The 18,918-nt window shown below is 50.3% G+C and overlaps 7 protein-coding genes across 7 annotated transcripts; 3 read left to right on the forward strand and 4 right to left on the reverse strand.

Moving 5' to 3' along the window:
• Window positions 1–59: 59 nt before the first annotated feature.
• P153DRAFT_342186 (uncharacterized protein) lies at window positions 60–2,469 on the reverse strand. The gene is made up of 5 exons (XM_033665957.1): window positions 1,822–2,469; window positions 1,716–1,766; window positions 399–1,666; window positions 291–341; window positions 60–230 (listed from the first exon to the last, which is right to left on the reverse strand). Exons 1-5 carry the CDS (start codon window positions 2,190–2,192, stop codon window positions 196–198), a joined length of 1,776 nt encoding a protein of 591 aa, XP_033522850.1. The 5' UTR covers window positions 2,193–2,469; the 3' UTR covers window positions 60–195.
• Window positions 2,470–2,941: 472 nt separating this feature from the next.
• On the forward strand, window positions 2,942–4,136 carry P153DRAFT_386584 (uncharacterized protein; the record flags this gene model as incomplete). The annotated part of the gene is made up of 4 exons (XM_033670546.1): window positions 2,942–3,028; window positions 3,083–3,204; window positions 3,287–3,696; window positions 3,772–4,136. The coding sequence occupies 4 exons, from the start codon at window positions 2,942–2,944 to the stop codon at window positions 4,134–4,136; spliced, it is 984 nt and encodes a 327-aa protein (XP_033522851.1).
• A 2,145-nt stretch (window positions 4,137–6,281) lies between these two features.
• On the forward strand, window positions 6,282–6,614 carry P153DRAFT_376602 (putative 60S ribosomal protein L39; the record flags this gene model as incomplete). The annotated part of the gene is made up of 3 exons (XM_033669673.1): window positions 6,282–6,287; window positions 6,350–6,450; window positions 6,566–6,614. 3 exons carry the CDS (start codon window positions 6,282–6,284, stop codon window positions 6,612–6,614), a joined length of 156 nt encoding a protein of 51 aa, XP_033522852.1.
• Window positions 6,615–6,833: 219 nt separating this feature from the next.
• P153DRAFT_367598 (carbon-nitrogen hydrolase) lies at window positions 6,834–8,633 on the reverse strand. Its single transcript, XM_033668312.1, has 2 exons — window positions 8,132–8,633; window positions 6,834–7,921 (listed from the first exon to the last, which is right to left on the reverse strand). The coding sequence occupies exons 1-2, from the start codon at window positions 8,325–8,327 to the stop codon at window positions 7,155–7,157; spliced, it is 963 nt and encodes a 320-aa protein (XP_033522853.1). The 5' UTR covers window positions 8,328–8,633; the 3' UTR covers window positions 6,834–7,154.
• A 151-nt stretch (window positions 8,634–8,784) lies between these two features.
• P153DRAFT_367599 (ubiquinone biosynthesis protein-like protein coq-8) lies at window positions 8,785–11,900 on the forward strand. The gene is made up of 3 exons (XM_033668313.1): window positions 8,785–10,090; window positions 10,150–10,429; window positions 10,476–11,900. Exons 1-3 carry the CDS (start codon window positions 8,849–8,851, stop codon window positions 11,576–11,578), a joined length of 2,625 nt encoding a protein of 874 aa, XP_033522854.1. The 5' UTR covers window positions 8,785–8,848; the 3' UTR covers window positions 11,579–11,900.
• Window positions 11,901–12,457: 557 nt separating this feature from the next.
• On the reverse strand, window positions 12,458–14,130 carry P153DRAFT_397536 (cardiolipin synthetase; the record flags this gene model as incomplete). The annotated part of the gene is made up of 2 exons (XM_033671566.1): window positions 12,458–13,475; window positions 13,825–14,130. The coding sequence occupies 2 exons, from the start codon at window positions 14,128–14,130 to the stop codon at window positions 12,612–12,614; spliced, it is 1,170 nt and encodes a 389-aa protein (XP_033522855.1). The 3' UTR covers window positions 12,458–12,611.
• A 3,398-nt stretch (window positions 14,131–17,528) lies between these two features.
• Window positions 17,529–18,316, reverse strand: P153DRAFT_38396 (uncharacterized protein). Its single transcript, XM_033670290.1, has one exon. The coding sequence runs from the start codon at window positions 18,226–18,228 to the stop codon at window positions 17,713–17,715; it is 516 nt and encodes a 171-aa protein (XP_033522856.1). The 5' UTR covers window positions 18,229–18,316; the 3' UTR covers window positions 17,529–17,712.
• Between the last annotated feature and the right edge of the window lie 602 nt (window positions 18,317–18,918).

The raw sequence follows: 18,918 nt of genomic DNA on the forward strand, positions 1-18,918 counted from the left end.
CTTGCTTAGCGCCACACGACATCACGTGGTCAAACTTCAACAATGGTTGACTAATCACACGAGGAGTTATGTGTACATTATGTTTCTCCCCAGGCTCTAGGACCATGTCTGCTATGTTGCGAAGAAGCTGGCAGTCAACTGGATATATACTATGTTAACGCCTGACAAAAAAACGTCTCTCTAGATGGTATCTTTCTACTCTTGCTGTGACATGTGCGTAGGCAGGTTATCTAGACGTGGGTACAATTAGTAGATGTTTGAGGTAGTGTTTGTGCCAGAGTCTTGCTTACAATCGGTGTAATCAATGTGCACGAAAGCGCGGTCCACAGTTGGTACGCTCTCTGTTGTTTGTCAGCGCACTCACTCATCTCTGCCACAACTCCAGGGTCACAACTTACCAAGTACATACTGCAGACTCTCTCCAAGATCATGGCTATCTCTAAGAGCAATATGCTCATCGACAACGATGTCCACTTCAACGTTCAGCTTGTCACCAGCATGATACGCCTGCAGCCCCTGGATCCTCTTAATGGACTTCGCGAACCGCATAGTCAAGTAAAGGAGAATATTTCGCTCGTCAGCTGTAGCACTGGCACCCGTCAAATTACGAATATGCTCCGCAGACGTGCGACTCCAATTGAGTATCACATAGGCCGACAGCAAGATACCACCCAGCGAGTCAAGCCACCAAATCTTTGCAAAGTAGCCAACTAACGGGAAGAAGATAGAAAACGTATTGAATACCATGTCAGTGCTTGCGTCCTGAGCCAAAGCCTGCACGGACGAATTCCGGATAAGGCGACACCAGAGCCAGCAAATGCCCTTGATGACGACTGTAGATGCCAGGATGGCGATGGCGGGGATAGTAAGTTGGACGATGGTGTGATCCGTGCCAGATAAGCGCGAGATACCCTCAATGCCAACCTGGAAGAAGGATGTGATCATAATAACACTAAATACGAGCACACCGATAGGTTCGAGACGTCGCCGGCCGACTGGGTACGCGTAGCGATCTTGTCGGGCAATCATCCAGGATGTGAACCACACGATGGCCGTACTGAGGAAATCTAGGGCTGCATCGACTAAACTAGCGACGACGGAGAGTGATGAAGTCATGACGGCGACTATAACTTTCATTATCAGGAGTGCGGTATTGGCAGCGAGGTTGATGTAGATTGCCACTTTGACGACTGGGCTCTCGGTATCCTCGTCTTCTTCTGGCACCCATTCCATCAGTTTCGAATTGGTAGCGTTGGCTGCTTCTGGATCATCGTGAACAGCATCATCATCCTGCCGGAGCAACGGTGTGTGCTCGTCAGTTTCAGGGACTTTGTACAGGTTCTTGGGTGTACGTTTGACTTTGGCTGTTGCGACACCGTTGGAACCGTTGGCTCCATTCATGCGATTTGTGCCGCTTATACCGTTGCCATCCGATGGCTGATATGACAGATGAGCGTTTCTATTTTCACTGCTAGTATTAGGGGTCACAGCTCTGGGAGTGTTGTTTGCTGAGGATTCCTCGGCGATTGTAGATGGAATTTTGACAGCGCCAGATTCGAGATTGGTGTACTCTTGGAGCAGATCGTGTGGGAGAGACGAGTCGAGTAGGCGATCGATGTAAACATAATGCTGTATAAGTTGATTATTGCGCTCGTAGTACTCTCGTCTTGACATATATTAGCGAAGATATAGAATGTATGGCATTTCCAGTTTACATCGGCTTCTTCATGCCCTTGAGTTGTTCATCTGTCTTGTAGTATTGTTCCCTGGGGCCTTGTCAGCTTTCTGTCTCTGGCGCATCTCAGATGGCTCAAAACCCACCACTTGTATCTGGGGTTCGTGTTTCCGATCAGACGCGCGCTTCGCATGTGCGGCGTGTTCAATACATGTACGTCGGTGCTGCTGCTGCGTCGTTCTAGATCTTTATCGTATGGCATGGAGAGCCCATGTCGGACACTGTCTGTGTCTTCCTCGTCATCGGTGATGCTTCCTCGAGGTTCATAGCTGCTGCGAATAGTCGAAGGACGACGCGTGAATAATGACGGTAGATGCTGGCCACGCGTGGATATCGCGGTGGAGTCGTTGAGAGGAAGGAAGAGCTTGGAGCTAGCGATGCGCGAGTGACTTAAGGATCTAGGTAGAGAAGCCGGTCCTGGCGACTTGGACGGGGGAGTGGATGGATAGTCAGTCATGATTCCGTCGTACTCGTTGAAGCTGAAGAACTAGGCGTTTGGTTTTGAAAACGTCGCGACGGAGAGTGTGGGGATGTGGCGCGTTGGAAACTTGTTCCACCCGCGTATCAAGATGACGGAATGGGTCCGGAGTTGATGTCACTCGGGATGGAACTGTCGGGCGGGAGCGACGGGTTATAGGGCGATAATGTCCTGCATTTCAGAGAGACGCATGGTGAGTAGCGGGATCGTGAGCGCGTTGAATTGCGACAAGTAAACGGGCTGAGCGGGGAATTCTTTTGCTCCACGATGAAATGCGCCATCGCGCTTATCATTGCCTCAACCTCTCATTCTTGGCTGGATGCAGCTCGTTAGTTTCTACGCTAGTGATATCGCTGGCCCCAATTTTCACAAATCGCGTCGCTGCGACTGTCGCCGCTGCAAGTTTATCTCAATTACTCTGCGAGAAGTTTTCAATTTCCGCGTGATGGGTTTGATATCTGACAACCTATATCATCTTTTCAGACGAACTTATACCAAGAATGCGCGCCGTGAACCACAAATTTGCACAACATGTTAGGGTAAACGTCTTTCTTCGTGCGTTTGCGCATCTATCTTGTGGCACTCAAACCAAAGAACAGATTGGCGCTAAGTCCGAATACTGATTAGACCAGGAACATGATGAAGACCACAAACAACCACCCAAATCTCATCGCAGACCTGCACCTTTCCGTTCACTCCTTTTTGTGCTCCTTAGCGAGGATTGCACCATGTTTTACGCAAGCATCTATCGGGGTCGTGAAGATGCCAGTGTTGTTCCTGATACGTTCTCGGCATTGCGTTTCGTTGTGCACAAGGTGCTTGTGGAATACGCACGAATTTACCATGCAGTCTCTGAATCTTAACGGGAGCCCGCCCTCGCCAGAGACATACTCTTCGAGTCTGAGTGCCTGAGTATGTCTACTGTTGCTGTCGGCTCCAACACGGATGGTGACGGTGTCGAGGCCCATCGTGCTATGTTATCAGCGAGATCGTGATGTGTTGTCTGTTGTTTGTAATTGTACGATGCCGCCGAACAAAAATCCGAAACTCACTTCCTATTTCGCCTAGTACAGTAAGAAGAGACCATACAACGAAGCCCCGACTGAACCCCCTCCTACCACCGGACCACCGCAGTGGCCAGCGCCGTCTCCATGGAATAAAGACATGACCAGGGGAGCATCGCCTCTCACCAAGCGTTCCAACCTGTCAGCTGTCCAGGAGCAATCTCATTCTATTCCATCACCTCTCACCAAGCGTGCCAGTCCGCCAGCAACTCATGAACAGCCACCTCTCACTCCCACGCCTACTGCCGCCGAACGCTCTGCCTTGCCGCCCAATCGAGACCAGCCATCCCTCACTCCCACGCCTACCGCCGCCGAACGCTCTTTCCTGCCGCCCATTCGAGACCAGGCCTCCCCCACTCCCACACCAATACTGCCCCATGTGTCAGAAAGAGAAGTCTTGCTGCGCATGGCGCTCAAGGGTTTTATGCCAAGGCCGCAATCTAGTTTCAGCAGAAAGGTCTTCCTCCAGGTAGGGAAATAACAGATCCACGCAGTGCACAAGGGATACGCTATCTCTACAGAAGACCTAGTGGCCTTTATAAACGCGTACGCCCCCGATTCTCAGCCGCGGGTGAGTACAGATGATATTGACGCCCTCGACACCTTCACATATCCGCAACCAGTAAAGCGTAAGAGGAAATCGAAGGCACACACCAACCAATGGACGCATAAGCACTCTGCCCGCCGCATCACCCGTATGCAAGAAGTGTATCCGGCTATCGACACCCTCTTAACATTCGCCAACATCGACAATCCCTCCACAGAGTACAAATGCGCAGGATGCAACGTAGGTATCTCAACAAAGAATGGGCCAAACAAGGCTCGTCTGCACGCATCGTCTAACCACGCAAACGTATAGGGAGAAGACTTAATAATTTTCTGCTACAGCCCCTGCAGGATTATCTTACTCACAACAGGGGATGCACTTGCCCATTAGGCAGCGTGTAGGGAAGAAGTTCAGCTCATCTCAAAGAAGAGGTCGTTTGCGCCACCGTATACTCTGCTAGGCAGAAAGCCTACAACTAAACAAAACGATATAGACATATTCACTGAAGTTACTGTTATCTACAGATCTCCAGAAGAAAACGGCCTTAGGTTCTTTGTTCAGATTCACAACCGCGCATTCGTTAAGCTGCAAGGCTTGGTCGCAATCTCAAGCAACTCGCCATTATGTAGATTTTCTAGGCCATATCTTTATACCGCAAAGGATCAAGGTGCAAATTCTGCCTATAATAGCCAAAGACTTAATCATCTCGCCAGACACTATATTACACTGCAGGAGGTAAAGGTTTTTGCACAAGAATTTAGCCTGCTCAAGGGCCGGAAAGAGCTGTAGGCCATAGAGGAGCCAACTCATCACAAACTCGCGAAAAGCCTTACCTGCAATAACTGTAGAAGGCTGGTAGGAAGATCAGGCTTCCACCTCACCCAGCATAGTAAGATTTGTCCACTGGCAGCGTCAAATTTAAGCAAGCCGTTGCCGTCAGCGTCTGCTGTCATGTTACACACAGCTGGCTGTACCACCTCAGATCAGTCGCCCAGAACGTATGGGTATGTAACTTCAAGGGGATCTGTTACCAAAAAGGTCTAGCCGCGTTGCACACGTCTTTTGGGATTGTAAATTTCAGCAACCCAAACGCATACCACGACAGCTTCATTCAGTACCCTCTAAGTACATCAGCCCGGTCGATTGTCCAGGAAACCCAAACAAATACAGCTATAGTGTTCAAGTTAGGCACCTTCAACTCCCCTTAGCTAGAGAATCAATTCACAAATTCCTACAGTAGCCAAAAGACGCATAGCCAGACGCCTAACAAACACCTAAAGGCCCTAAATTCAATTAGTTTCAAGGAAAAAACAGCAGTAGTTATTCACTAGAGCGCACCCAAACTGGATATAACAGGAATAGGCCGCATCCTTCGCAATCAGGCATCAACAATACCCAGCGTAAATAACGTGCAAATTCACTGCACAGCTATAATCAATTTATATCAATTATATAGGCTTTATACTAATTTAGATTAGTATAACCTTTCTACAGTCTAGACGGCATTATTCAAAGATCAGGCTCTTCCGCATAATACAAGTGCGCCTTAGCATACACCTCTGCAAGATACCAACAGAACAAAGGATTTAGCAATTATACTGCTAGAAAGGATAAACAACATCAAAGCTTACGCTATCATACAGTAAGAGGTTAAGACGGTCAGTTAGCCGTTATTATAAAATCAGATGCAATACAAATATTCACCAATGTTTATCCTTTTAGTCCCTTAATTTGTTAATATGTGTTTTGGCAACTTTCATTAAACAAACTGCTTCAAGAAAAGCAAATTGAATTAGCATTTCAGATGCTTTGCCATTGTAACGTAATTTAGTAGTTGTTTTCTACCCGGAAGGGGTTCAATTGTATTTAGTGCTGATACCCATCATTATTAATTACTTTGAAGACGTCACCATGTAACAACATCCATTCGTAGGTGATAGAGCATAAGGCTTCCAGCCACTTCCACTTAACTCACCGAGTAAACATAATGCAAGCCGTAACCCTGGCCTATTAGTTTCTCCGCTCAACTTATTTGATGTGATCTTGAAAATTCCTGGCAACTCCCCAATACTACTCTCGAGAACACAATGTTCTTCTCGACCTGGTCGACGTTAACGCTCCTTTCTATAAGCTAGGTGCTCGTGGAATACGCGTGAGATTGACCAGATGCTGACTCGTAAAGTGCAAGATTGTTTTCATGCTGAAGATAAAATCCTCTTTCGATGTTGTCAGCTCCTTGTCATCAGAAGTGAGCAAAGGGTGGGCATGAACGAGAAATGCTCGAGAAGTGAGGATATCGCGCTAGCACATGACTTCCCCGCTTTTTCTCGACATGCCAAGCGCAAACCAGCTAGCTCCACTAAGCGAGCCCACCGAACGAATTCGCTCTGCCGACTGCAGCGAGAGTCTCTCAACGACAACAACTTCGACATCCGACTACCCCGTCAAGCAGTCACGATGCCGGTACGCAGCCGCCTCCCTGCCGCCGTAATGATTCTCTTTAGATGAATTCTGACACCCCGCAGAGCCAGAAGTCCTTCCGCACCAAGCAGAAGCTTGCGAAAGCTCAGAAGCAGAACCGCCCGATCCCTCAGTGGATCCGCCTGAGGACCAACAACACCATCAGGTACGACAATACCCGCATCTCCCGCTTTTCGCACTATATACTGCCGATATTCGCGAACGCTACATACCTTGAGAACAACAATGAGTGGAGAGCATCTCGCTGACAGGAATTGCAGGTACAACGCCAAGAGGCGTCACTGGCGCAAGACCCGTCTCGGTATCTAGACGACTCGCCCACGTACCATCTCTCTCGATTTCCGATTCCATTTTCTTCACGAACGACAAGGGCAACCGGAACGAATTGCGAAATGGCGGCAGTCTTCACAGTGGGGCACTTTTTCGGATGAGGGATGCATGGAGTGTATTGGTGGACATGTTTTCATCACCGGACACTCTTACTCTGGCGCTATGGGGTCTGAAAATCAAGTCATGATGGTTTAGGCTAGCCAGTGATATATGAATACACTCGCGAGGTCGAATGAACAAATGATGAGTACCTCCGTTTTGGGTGATGTGGATTGCTATTGGATCTTGGATATTCAGCGATCTTGACTCCATCAATGGTCAGTCAGGGAAGAGAGCAGGTATTCTGAAGACCGTCGGTTTGCTTCGTCGCGTCGACTGCCTATTAACCGGATGAGCAAGAAACAGAAACTACACACATGATTGACTCAAACCGGATTGTGTGTAATGCTTGGTCTGCGTTGGCGCTACTATCTACATCAAACACACTGAACCCAGCGTGGCTCCAACTACACTTATCTTTCACCTTGTTCCACTCCTCACTTGAAACTTTGGCCTATCCGCCAAATCTACCACCAAACACTTTTCCTCGCTCTTCCCGGCAGTCTCGAACAGACTCACATTCCCCTTCTCAATCTTGGCGATCGTACTACTCCCCGCATAACACACGCCCTTCTCCATACCACTTCGATTCGCCAGCACCACATACACCGGTCGCTCTCCCATAGCCTCCACGATCGGCTGAAATCTCTCGACCCAGTATGCTACGGTTGCGACGTCGGGCTGTGTAGGGTCTCGCATCAGCTCCTCGGGCGTGAGATGGCAGAGCCATGCCATTGACACGCAGATAAGGGGCGTGCTGTTTGTAAGCGCTGTGTTGGCAAATTCATAGCTTTCCCACGGCGCCGTGAATTTGTACGGATTGATATCCATGCAGATACCGAGCGTGACATTGCCCAGAGCGCCCAGAGGTCCCGAATAGAATGGTGAGTCGGGAGAATCCGGATCTGAATGGTGGTGTGAGAAGGAGCCTGGGCCTTCGGATGCCCATGTTTCGTCTGTGTAGTAGAGGAAGGATTTACGGTAGTTGGACAGAATTTTGCCTTGGGGAGAGACGGTGACGGTGGAGTTGTATTGTGTGGGAGGTTGCGTGGTTGTTAGTTCTGGGTAGCCGATTGTCACATGGCAGTTGTAGTATGCTGCTACGCGGATGGCCCATTGTGTGCTGATACCAGATGTTGTGGGCTCAAGGTAGGGGCGGATTTCTTCGAGGGAGTAGAAGTTGTAGCCTGGTGGTAGTTAGTATGCTATTGTGAAGTGTTCACTAGTATTTCTATCTTGGAAATATCATAAATTAGGATGTTGCTGGAAAGGCAGACACGTGAGTGTCCGTGCCGGTGATCTGCATAGAATATCGATGCCGAATAAATGCTCCGGCGCGACCCTGCGTCTAGCTCCGTTGGAGGAAACCTAATCTGAAGCAAGCACCAATGGCTTACCTGAAAACGCCATTTCGGGCAGAACCAGCCAGTCCAGATCCGAGGGGAGCTGTGTGTCTCGTAGAATACTGTCTGCCCTTGACATGTTTTCCTGAACCTTGCCCACTTCGGGCGCAAACTGAAGGCATGCAATCTTCATCTTTCGTTCTTCTGCTGAAGGAGAGGAGATAGAGACGGATCCACGATTTGAAGCCATTGTTGAAATGGCGTGTGAGAGGTTGGGAGGAGGTGGGAGAGATGTGTGAAATTGCAAGGCGCTCTGCAACCAATATCCTAAGAGGTCGCGGACCTGTGAATTGCGAGAAGGCCTTTGTTTCTGGGAGTTTGTCCTAACTTGCGGCAATTGATGTGCAGATGTTGCGGATCGGGAGGTGTCATCCGACACCGATGTTGATGTTGTGTCGTTTGCGCTGGAGTTAGGAAAGAAAAAGCACAGCTATGAATGAGCCCAATGCATGGAACATCAAGACACCAGTCACGAAGAAGCAGATCAGAAAACGTTTGTTGATCCTGTTTGGCAAAGTGTTGGGTGGCATTGGCTTGAAAGTAGTATAGGAAGGTCAGCCAATCACATGTCAGGATAGCTTCAACGCTAACTGCGGGTCATGACGCTGCTTGGTGATGTATAGTTTTCGTACATGTTACACAGCTTACCCCAGTAGTCTGACACATGAAGCCATGAAGCACCCATATCGATAGCCTCTCATCTCGAATCCAATGGCAGGTCGACGGCTCGTTGACGCTGCGAAACTATTCAATGCGTCCAAATCCATCGCACAGAAGCACATCGCGCTTCGGTCGCAGCAGCTCGATGCTTACAATAGGTCCTCAAGCTTAGCGAAAGCCGTCAAGAACCAGACAGATCGCGTGACCCTCACGGCCGCCGCCGCCATTGCCCTCTCGAAACGGTTCAGCGAAGAAGCACCAGTGTATGCGAGAGCCGCGACCGAACGAGCAACAGGCACACACCACGAGGATGCACATATTCCCAGCACAGACACAGTCAAGGGCGATGCGCCAGAAGGGATAACGAAGGAGGGCTTGGAACAGGATCATCACTATGATCGATCGGGTCAGAACACCGTCACCAATCCGCCACCCGAGGAAGAGCTGCACATCACACAGGAGGAGGCCCCACGCCAACCACTGCCAGATGGAACAATACCAACTTCGGAGGCCACCCTGGGCGATGAGACAAGAGGACAAGATACGTTTTCTAAGCGACCTATTCCTGAGGCGCCAATAGAACCATTGGTGGAGGATAATGGGCAGAGCGAAGGCGACGCTGAGGGCATCAGGCCGATAGAATCTACCGAGTCCACAATACCTGTACCAGGGAAACTCAGTGGAGCTTCTGCTCAACACGTGGATACTATTCTATCTCATGCCAACGATCTCCAACAACCTCCTATATCCTCGCAAGTACGGAAACTGCAAGATGGTCATGACAAGGATGTCTTCTACACCAGATCTGTTGAATCACAACAAGTCCCTTATACTCAGACTGGCTCGCAGATACCTGAGCACACAGGAGACAGGCAGCAAAGCGATACTCGTGAACGTCTGAATCAGGACGTGTACTACTCCGTCCCCAAGCCCGATCAGGAACAAACACCAAAGGGTGAACTCTCTGGTCAACCCGCTGTGCCTGAAAAGGACGAGATACCAGAAGGAATCAACACGGATGTGTTCCATTCAAAACGCGTAGCAAGAATGCTTGGAAGAGATCGTTATTCGCGCAAAGAACACTTGGAGATGAAGGGCGCCAACAGAGCTCCATTTGATCGTACTGGTACTCAGACAAGTGATACTTCCAAAGTTCGCGCAAGAGAGCAGACTGGACCTTTGAAGCCAGAACAATCTGTTCAAGATGCTCGTCCTGTTACTACCGAGAAAGAGATGCAAGATCTCGCATCTGAGCTAGCCAAGGACGTTCAGTCTAACGTCGTCGCATCTGAAGTACATTGGTCTTCCCACTTTGTACGAAGTATGCTGATTCGCTGACAGTTATACGCTAGATACCCAGCGAGATGAGCACAGTGCCAGAAACAACTCCGTATGCGCTACGAGAGTCTAGGGTCCCATCATCACGGTTTGGACGCCTGTGGCAATATGCTGGTCTTGGTACTAGTATGGCACTAGGTGCTGTAGGCGAGGGACTTCGTCGCGTCACTGGCGGTGCCGCAGCGACCACCGGCTCGTTAATGCTCAGTCCTGGGAACATTGAGGTATTGGTGGCCAAACTCTCCCGAATGCGAGGCGCTGCCCTCAAGCTTGGGCAGATGATTAGTCTTCAAGGTACGGGAAGTAAATCGCAGCGTTGTGCAATACTCACACAAAACAGACATGAAGATGCTACCACCTGCAATTCACGAAGTAATGCAGCGAGTGCAGGACAGCGCAGACTATATGCCTGCGTCTCAGCGCGACAAAGTGCTTTCCAACAACCTTGGTTCAGGCTGGCGTGATCTCTTCGAATCGTTCGAAGACGTCCCTATCGCAGCAGCATCAATCGGCCAAGTCCACAAAGCAGTTCTGAAATCAACCGGACAATCAGTAGCCGTCAAGGTTCAGTACCCCGGCGTTGCCAGTTCCATAAACTCTGACCTAACAAATCTGTCTCTCCTCCTGACCGCATCGCGCCTTCTTCCCAAAGGGTTGTTTCTAGACAAAACAATCGCCAACGCCCGCACAGAACTTGGCTGGGAGTGTGACTACACGCGCGAAGCCTCATGCCAGACCCGCTTCCGCGACCTCCTCGCCGACGACACAGACGCTTTCACCGTACCAAAAGTCTTCCCCGAAGCCAGCGGGCGCGAAGTCCTCACCGCCGAACTCATGGGCGGCGTCGGTGTCACAAAATTGAAGAACCTGACACAAGAGCAACGTGATTGGATCGGCACACAGATCCTGCGCCTGTGTCTACGAGAGATTGTAGAGTTCAAGTTCATGCAAACAGACCCCAACTGGACAAATTTCCTGTACAATCCCGTGAAACAGAAGATCGAACTACTAGACTTCGGCGCGTCGAGAGATTATCCGGATAAATTCGTGGAGCCATATGTCAAGGTGCTGATCGCGGCATCGAAGGGCGACACAGAATCTATACGCACTCTATCCCTTGAACTCGGTTACCTGACTGGCGATGAATCGCCCGCCATGCTCGACGCGCACACGCAATCTGTACTGACGCTCGCGGAGCCGTTCAAGAGCGAGGGGCCAGCGGTGTACGATTTCAGGGACCAGACGATTACGGATCGAGTGAGGAGTTTCATTCCGGTCATGGTCAAGGAGCGATTGGCGCCGCCGCCCGAGGAAACGTATAGTTTGCATCGGAAGTTGAGCGGAGCGTTTCTGCTGTGCGCGAGACTGGGCTCACGGGTGCCGTGTCGGAAGCTGTTTGCGGATGCAGTGCGGACGTGGGAAGGCAAGGGGAAGATGGTCTGAGTCGGCTGAGCTGGGCAAAGGACATGGATGGTGAGTGATGTGTAACATATCAAGGTGTATGTATATTACTGTATACTTGTATCCATCTATATTCTATCCCAGCGGAGCTCTCTCGCTGCGCTTCAAAGTGTACCATCTTCTTTGCTCGCGCTTTGAAAAGTACGCGATGCCCGCAGTACATACATCGTATTGTCTCGTCGCGTCGGAGCTGCAGTCGCGTGTCGCGATACCCGCAGATGTATTCTGCATGCCTTACTTGAGCCATAGCCGGATATTATGCACGTGGTGGGTCAGGGAATTTTAACAGCTTGTCATTGGGTTGTTGTGCTGGGTGGAGCAGGTCTCGATGTGATGGTTGCGGCTGTCGTGAAGGTATCTTTTTCCGTACCCTGCCTGACTCTGCGTTGCCATTTATATTTTCGTATTTGTTATTACTGTTCAGAGTTTCCATGTTTTCATTTTGACATGAAACATACTGTTGACAGGTACCATCGTTTCCAGTATTGGGAAACACCCCGTCATCCGCTTCGCCATCGTGATGCAACGTCTCGGTTGTTTTCCCCTCCTTGTCCATGGCACTGGAGTTGAATCTGTGCTGTCTACTTGTTGTCGGTGGCATTATAGATTCGGGATACATTTAAATTGGATGTAAGTCGCATATGTACAGCTTGAGTGGGATCATTGGCACTGAAAGGAATGGCTACAACATAAACTTTGACTTGTGTTGTAGGCGAATAGAATTTTGGGGAATTCGTGAACAAAGAAATTTAGACACTGGGGACACAGTATTATCAAAATTTGCGGAAGCAGGAGTGAGGTATGGGACGATATCACGGGAAGGGACAGTGGTATGAGGATGCGTTCCGAAGAATGTGAAATGCAATATGTTGATTTTGGATCTGAGCTTCGTTTACATGCTCTAGAAGACGGTGCTATGAAGAAAGGAAGGATGTTGTATGAAGCCTTTCAATATCCCATTTTCAATGATGAGATACAGTACCACGCTTGAGAATACTTTGAGCATAACCCATCCTTAATTTTTCTCCTTCACCGCTGCATCTTCTGGCTTATTCTGTCCCTTGTACCAAAAAGCTATCGCAAGCGCGATGAAAGCTCCATAGCTAGTCGCCATAATCATTCGACCTCTGAGTCCCTGCTTCCTTTTCAACTCCTCATCTCCACCTAAAATCTTGACTGCGTCCTTCAACCAAGTATATTCCAGTCCGCTATAGAGTGTCGTACTGGCGACGATAGCTGACATACCAGTGATCATGGTTTTAACACCCTCCTCACCGCCCAACAACTCCTGAATTGAGAGCAGAAGACCGCCTGCTGCGGAAGAAGTAGCCGAAGGGTCGTGTAAAAGGTTGGTGCAAAGAAGTGTGCCTAACAAGCTGAGTTGAAGGAAGGTGTTGAACTTGGAGATGTTTGTCGGATGTACCTCGGCGCTCGGAAGGCTGAAGTCCCAGTATCGCGCCATTGTCTTCGGAGCGGGAAGACTCGCGTAGCGATAGTAGAGCGCGGACACGGCAAGACTGACATCTCTTCCAAGTATAATGGTGGCTAGAGGTAGCGGCATGCTCCCATTCACAGCCAAACAGGCGACCAGGGTTGTCATAAGGAACTTGTCGGCCATGGGGTCTACAACACTTCCCACAACGGTTTGCAGATTCCAGCGTCGAGCTATCCAGCCATCGAGCAGATCGGAGAAAGCAGCATAGGCAAACAGGGAGAAGGCGTACAGATGGTGGTCGTGGATGATGAGATAACCGACTGCTGGGGTTGCTAACAAACGAGAGAATGTAAGGATATTCGGGACGTTCCAGACTTGCTCGTGTCGAGCCTTGGCCTTCAGTGTTGAGGTAAGACTTGAGATTGCTGAAGGTGATTCTGCATGCTGAAGTCGAGTTAGTATGCTTGGTCCACATGGGACTCATCATTCGCACGTCCTACACTTGAGCGAAGCGCTTGTTGTTACGGGGTGGCATCTCGAGGCTATTGATGAAGCCAACCACAACCAAGATGGGATCATGACATGTGCCTCTGGTACCAAAAATACAACATTGTATTACGGGGACAGTACTCGAAGGAGAAGCAAGGTCCATGGATCTGACAAGTTCCAAATCGACGCTCAAAATACAATGACATGTGCAAAGACAGACCGTTTTATCCGGAACATCAAGATAGACAGGTGAAGGGAAAACTGTCATCAAGGAACAGAAAGATGTGGAAAAACTTTAACCTACCTCTTGTACCTGCCCATTGACAGAAGTCTGTGGTGAGACATTCTTTCCATTCTCAGAGCCGATACCGCGAAATGTCGAAGTGCTGAAGGCTCCGATGCTCTCTAAACGAGATGATTTGTAGGTTTTGGATCCTGACAGCACTCCAGTCCGTAAGGAAGCGCCATGTTTAGCCCAAGAACATGAGGCACGTGAGCACACAGGGAGAAAAGCTTGGCTGATCCGTGGAAACCGAGACAAAGCCTGCAGCTTGTTGGAGGGCTGGAGAGCGAAAGCAGTAATTGCTGAAGGTATTCTGGCACCCGCCATAGATATGTCTATCGCGATTGCGTCCTCATATGTTGTTATGGAGGTGAGTGCTGTGGTTCCTGGATGACGAAAGCATGAGAGCACTGCCAAGAACCGCTAAGGACGGAAGTGGCAGCGATCCTGACTTTCCATCATCACGTCTCGACTTGCCTACTCGTTGTATATTCTTCGTTGTATATTCTATTGGCACTAGACACCCAACATCTGCGTCGCTGCATCTGCTTTTCTCGAAGATGGTTGTCGACCTGGAACTCCTTGGGGCTGTGCCCACAGAGTCCTCGCCTCTGCTCAGGAAGTGAAGCTTTGGACGTCACGTCACACGGCGCAAGGTCATTGAAGTGAATGTCCAGCTATCCCTATACTCAAGCCTTACGATGGTTTACATATAGCACCTTCAGACAGGGAGGTCATGTGCAGTGTCTGCTATTGCATAGTGACAACACATGACAGACGTGTTCGCTTGTACCATGGTACCCCCTCAAGTATAAGCCATTCACCTCTTGTGGGTACCTTTCAGGACGCTCACGGATTGGTCAAACGTTCATTGATCAGCAACCCGGACAAATTGGATATTAGAACCTGGAGTGGAGAGGGGCTTTTACTGCGGGGAGGGGAGACGTACCACAGTATATCGACATCAGATCGGTCTCCCAACAAGGCAGTGTCGAGATTAGTTTTCAAGGCACTTCCTTGCACACCTAGCAGTACTATAAACTCTGATAGGACGGGTAGTTTATCCCAACCTGGCAGGCAATCATTGTAGGCGCTCAGATACCTATCTGTGGAAGGATAATCGAGGTACTGTTGTATCTTCTAGAGTCTAGTCTCTATGACATTGACTTCCACAGCTGAAGTCTCCAACGAACCGGAGATACACGATCAGCAGATGGCGCCAAAGGATACTCACTGTCAGGCATGAGCACGATATCCAGACCCTGCACTGCCAACGCACTGCCAATTGAACACTCCAACCATGAAAGGAGATCTGGCTTCCTAGACTGCCGCATCGTTCGCTGCTCCAAGAAGCGAGAAAAGGAGGCTGCGGTCGTCAACGGAAGCCTGCTTCCGCTACATGCAGCCATGAATCGATTCTCGCCGCTTGATTGCGCCGACTACCGTGGCTTTGCTGCAAATGCAAGTCGAGCGATTCTGGGGGTTTCTTGGATTTTCCGCGTTTGCCTTTTGCGACCTCCAGTATCCACTATGGGGTGAGTTGCACTGTTGCTGGGGCTTCTCCAAAGGTTCTCGATAGTCCGACAAAACTTTGTTTACCCAAGTTCGACTCGATACCTAGCGTATGCAGTGTGTGTCCACTATTTCTTGCTAACATCGTGCGTAAGCTGTACAAATCTTTTCCAAAACCCTGATATTTCGTGAGACTTTGACAACTCGGCCACACTAAGAGGCTTAGGGGGATAATATCAGCTTTTTTGGCGTCCAAATTTGGATGTTTAGTTATCAACTTGAGCGAGCAGTGATGGTGGCCCTTTGCCAATCTCCGGTGATGCTGCTACTACGGCCAATGCTCACACTAGATTATGCGTTTGCAGCGGGAGTAGGTTTCTTACCCGCACCTTCTGGTCCCTGTATACGAGGATTCCCCGTCCGAGAGTCAGCGCTCTTTCCAACTATCCCTGGTAGGAAATGCAAATCGCCGCATCATCCGCCGTGGTTCTTACATGAACATCTAGAAATAAAGTTTGGCATGGTGGTCTTGTGTCATGTGTCGTGCATGAAGCCGACGCTAAGGAACATTCGGTGGATTCGCTTGGATAGCTGAGCGTAGCTTCCGCTAGCAAACCTTATCCTTTGAACCTAGAAAGCTTCGAGAATGATGGTGCAATAGACGGATAGAATTGGAGTCATGTGGTGTAAGTACGAAGAACGGAGCTGACACGATACCGGAAGTCTGTAGTTTCGACTGCTGACATTGATAGTTGATAGCGAATGTCATATTTGAGCATCAAGTATTGACGCTCGCTTCAACAGAGCAGGCTACCCGTGCGGACCATCTGTTTCCCCAGGGCTGATGCTTGCGCAACAATTACTGGCGGGTCAATCAGATCCCCCACGATGGCCAAGGCGCGGTTGCGGTATTCTTAGAGACCCTTCTGCACGCAGAGAGCTTATCTGAAACGCCATCGAAGTGCGTTACAGAATCCCAAGTCCTGATGCAATGAGATCACATCATGCACGTCAAACCGCCGTACATGGTGCTGTCCCAACTGGACCATCCAGGCATTCTTGCAGAGACGTCGACCAAAATCAAGGGTCTAGTAGCATAGGACTTCTACTGGCTGGATCTTAGACAACCTGCTGATATAATTAGCTCTATGGAACATACTTGTGCCGTCTGTCAGTACAGTCATGAAACCTTACACTGTCAGAGAAATATACAGATGTGGACCTGAATGTGGATAGGACGGCTAAACTCTTCCAGGTGGTTGTTCATCTTCGGCTCATGCCGCTTAACCAACTCGCCCTACTCTCGTCTACAGTAACCTCCTATTCTCCTCCGTCCAAAGCAATCTACTTTCGGAAGGTCGGCATGAATGGCGTCTTTCGGCACAGCTGCAATACATGACTGGCGTCCGATATCAACCGCATATTAAGCATCGAGGTCGACCAGGAGAACGGTAAGCGGGATGGCCTTCTTGCATACGACTATCGAAAGATGCAGGCACGGAGAGTTTAAGCGGGACCATTCTCATTCTAGACAACATTTTTCCTGTTCAGGTGTTCAGGGAGAAAATGTATGAGTTTCAGGAGTGGTACTCGACCACGCTAACGCAGGTACAGACTCCGTGCGCCCATTGAGTGTGCCAGTATTCAGCCATGCAAGTTTTTTGCTTATTTGAGAAACGGGAATGCATGAACTTACAGCAAGACATCTAGCGGGCACAGAAACGGTTCATGAGCATGACTCTGCATGTCTCCATCGCGCAAAACTATGCGCCGTATAGGTATAGATCTGTGACGCATTTGTAGTCTCCGACCGAATTGGTGTAGAGTGGGTCATGGGTGGAAACGAGCCACCGGCTGAACTCTCTACTAAATACGGGTCGGTGGTCACTCGCGAATGCTGATTGCGTAGCGGCGCATGCAGCGACATATGTCCAGAGCATAACTATCCTCGCCAACAGTAGTGCTGCAAGGGTACTGTAAATGCCCGGGAAACGATCTGCAGGTGACCAAGTTCTGGGGCAGCACTCCATCTTCACAGACAGCCAGGTGGTAGCGCTTGGAAAGTCGAGTAGGCCGTCGCCCAATGCCTCTGATTCGCTGCTTTGCGCAACGGGCAAACTGGACTAGGCTAAAACCCTGAGCAAAACCAATTATGAAACGGCTTTCCACCACACCCACGGCTTGTGTGGAGAGCGTCTCGCTGGCAGACAAGTGGGCAGCAGTACGATCAGTCACAGACTACTTGGAAGGAGCACACGGTCGAGAGTGAGCGAAAAAGCGGCATGACGTGCGACACAGCTAAAAAACCCGAAAGAGGACGAAATGCCCCCAAAGCAAGTGACGGTTGAGATGGTGGTCCTCCTGCAGGTCGGGGAAAAGCCTGTTTCAGACGGAAGATCAAACGATGTGCTGGTTCCTGCATGTGGATATGCACCTCAGTTCGTTAATTGACCAGCCACGGGAATATGCGGTCTTGGACGACACGGCCTCGTGATGCTGTGTGCTGGACGTGTGAAGAAGCGCAAGCGAAGTGGTTCGATGGTTTGTGTCTGCACAGAGGCAGTCATAAGCCTGGTGTAAGCGGCCAGTACCGGCAAGTGCCAGTGCAGTCGAGCTAAGGGGATGTGGTTTTTGCGCAGGCCAGGCGCACGCTGGTGAGCAGTCAAGTTGGTGGTGGCCCTGATAAGGCGAGACGGGCAGTCGACAGCCTCGTGGTGGCGACGGTGGTGCAATGTGCCGTCGGCTGGGAGGCGTGACAGGCGGGCGTCGATGACGACAAACCGTCGACGACGTCGGCCTGGAGCCAGAGGCCAACTGACGCAACAGAGCCCGTCGCGGTGTTGCAAAGCAGCGCCCGTCGGACCGTGACGATCGATACTCGAGATGGGCAAACCCAAAGTCTGTGTCGTCCATGGCTCGCGGGCAGGCTCTAGGGAGCAGCGTTCGACGGGCTAGGCCGCAAGCAGTGGGTGCGCCGAGTGCTCGGCAGGCAAGGCACAACAGCAAAAGGGCTGGAGGCTGGAGGCAGCGCGCAGCCGACAAGCAACCGACTGGCAACAGCGCGCAAAGGGCACCCCCAGACCCATCACCGGCCTGGACGCATGATGCCGTCCTAATCGGCGCAGGCATGGTCCATGGCACTATCCCAGCACCCACTTTCCCGCGAGTCGCCCGCTTGGCAATGGCGCCGACAATTGGCTGCACAGGCCCTGTCGCTGACTTGGGTTAAAATAGCTGATTCTAAAACCGCTAACCTCGCTGTTTCACCCCTCTGACAACCTAAAGCTGCCGCTCTCCCCTCAGATTTGTGTTTCGTATCCCCAAGATCCCAACCTCACTTTGCCCAGTTCGCTCGTCGTCGCGACTGCTCTACTCCGAGGCAGGCCCTCGACACGATTCTTTTCACTTATCATATCTCAAACCGGCTGCTGGTCTTTTTTCCTTCGCCATACGCCTCATCTTTGCTCAGTCGAATCCGGCAGGACCTGTTCGCGCTCTTTGTCCGTCGTGTTCCATCTCGACACCCGCGCCACCACGTCTGACGCACCAAACCCAAAACCCTTCTTGTATAGACGCACGTGTTGCAACGCACAATGTATCCCA

Source organism: Dothidotthia symphoricarpi (genome assembly GCF_010015815.1).
Source record: "Dothidotthia symphoricarpi CBS 119687 unplaced genomic scaffold P153scaffold_12, whole genome shotgun sequence".
Lineage (NCBI taxonomy): Eukaryota > Fungi > Ascomycota > Dothideomycetes > Pleosporales > Dothidotthiaceae > Dothidotthia > Dothidotthia symphoricarpi.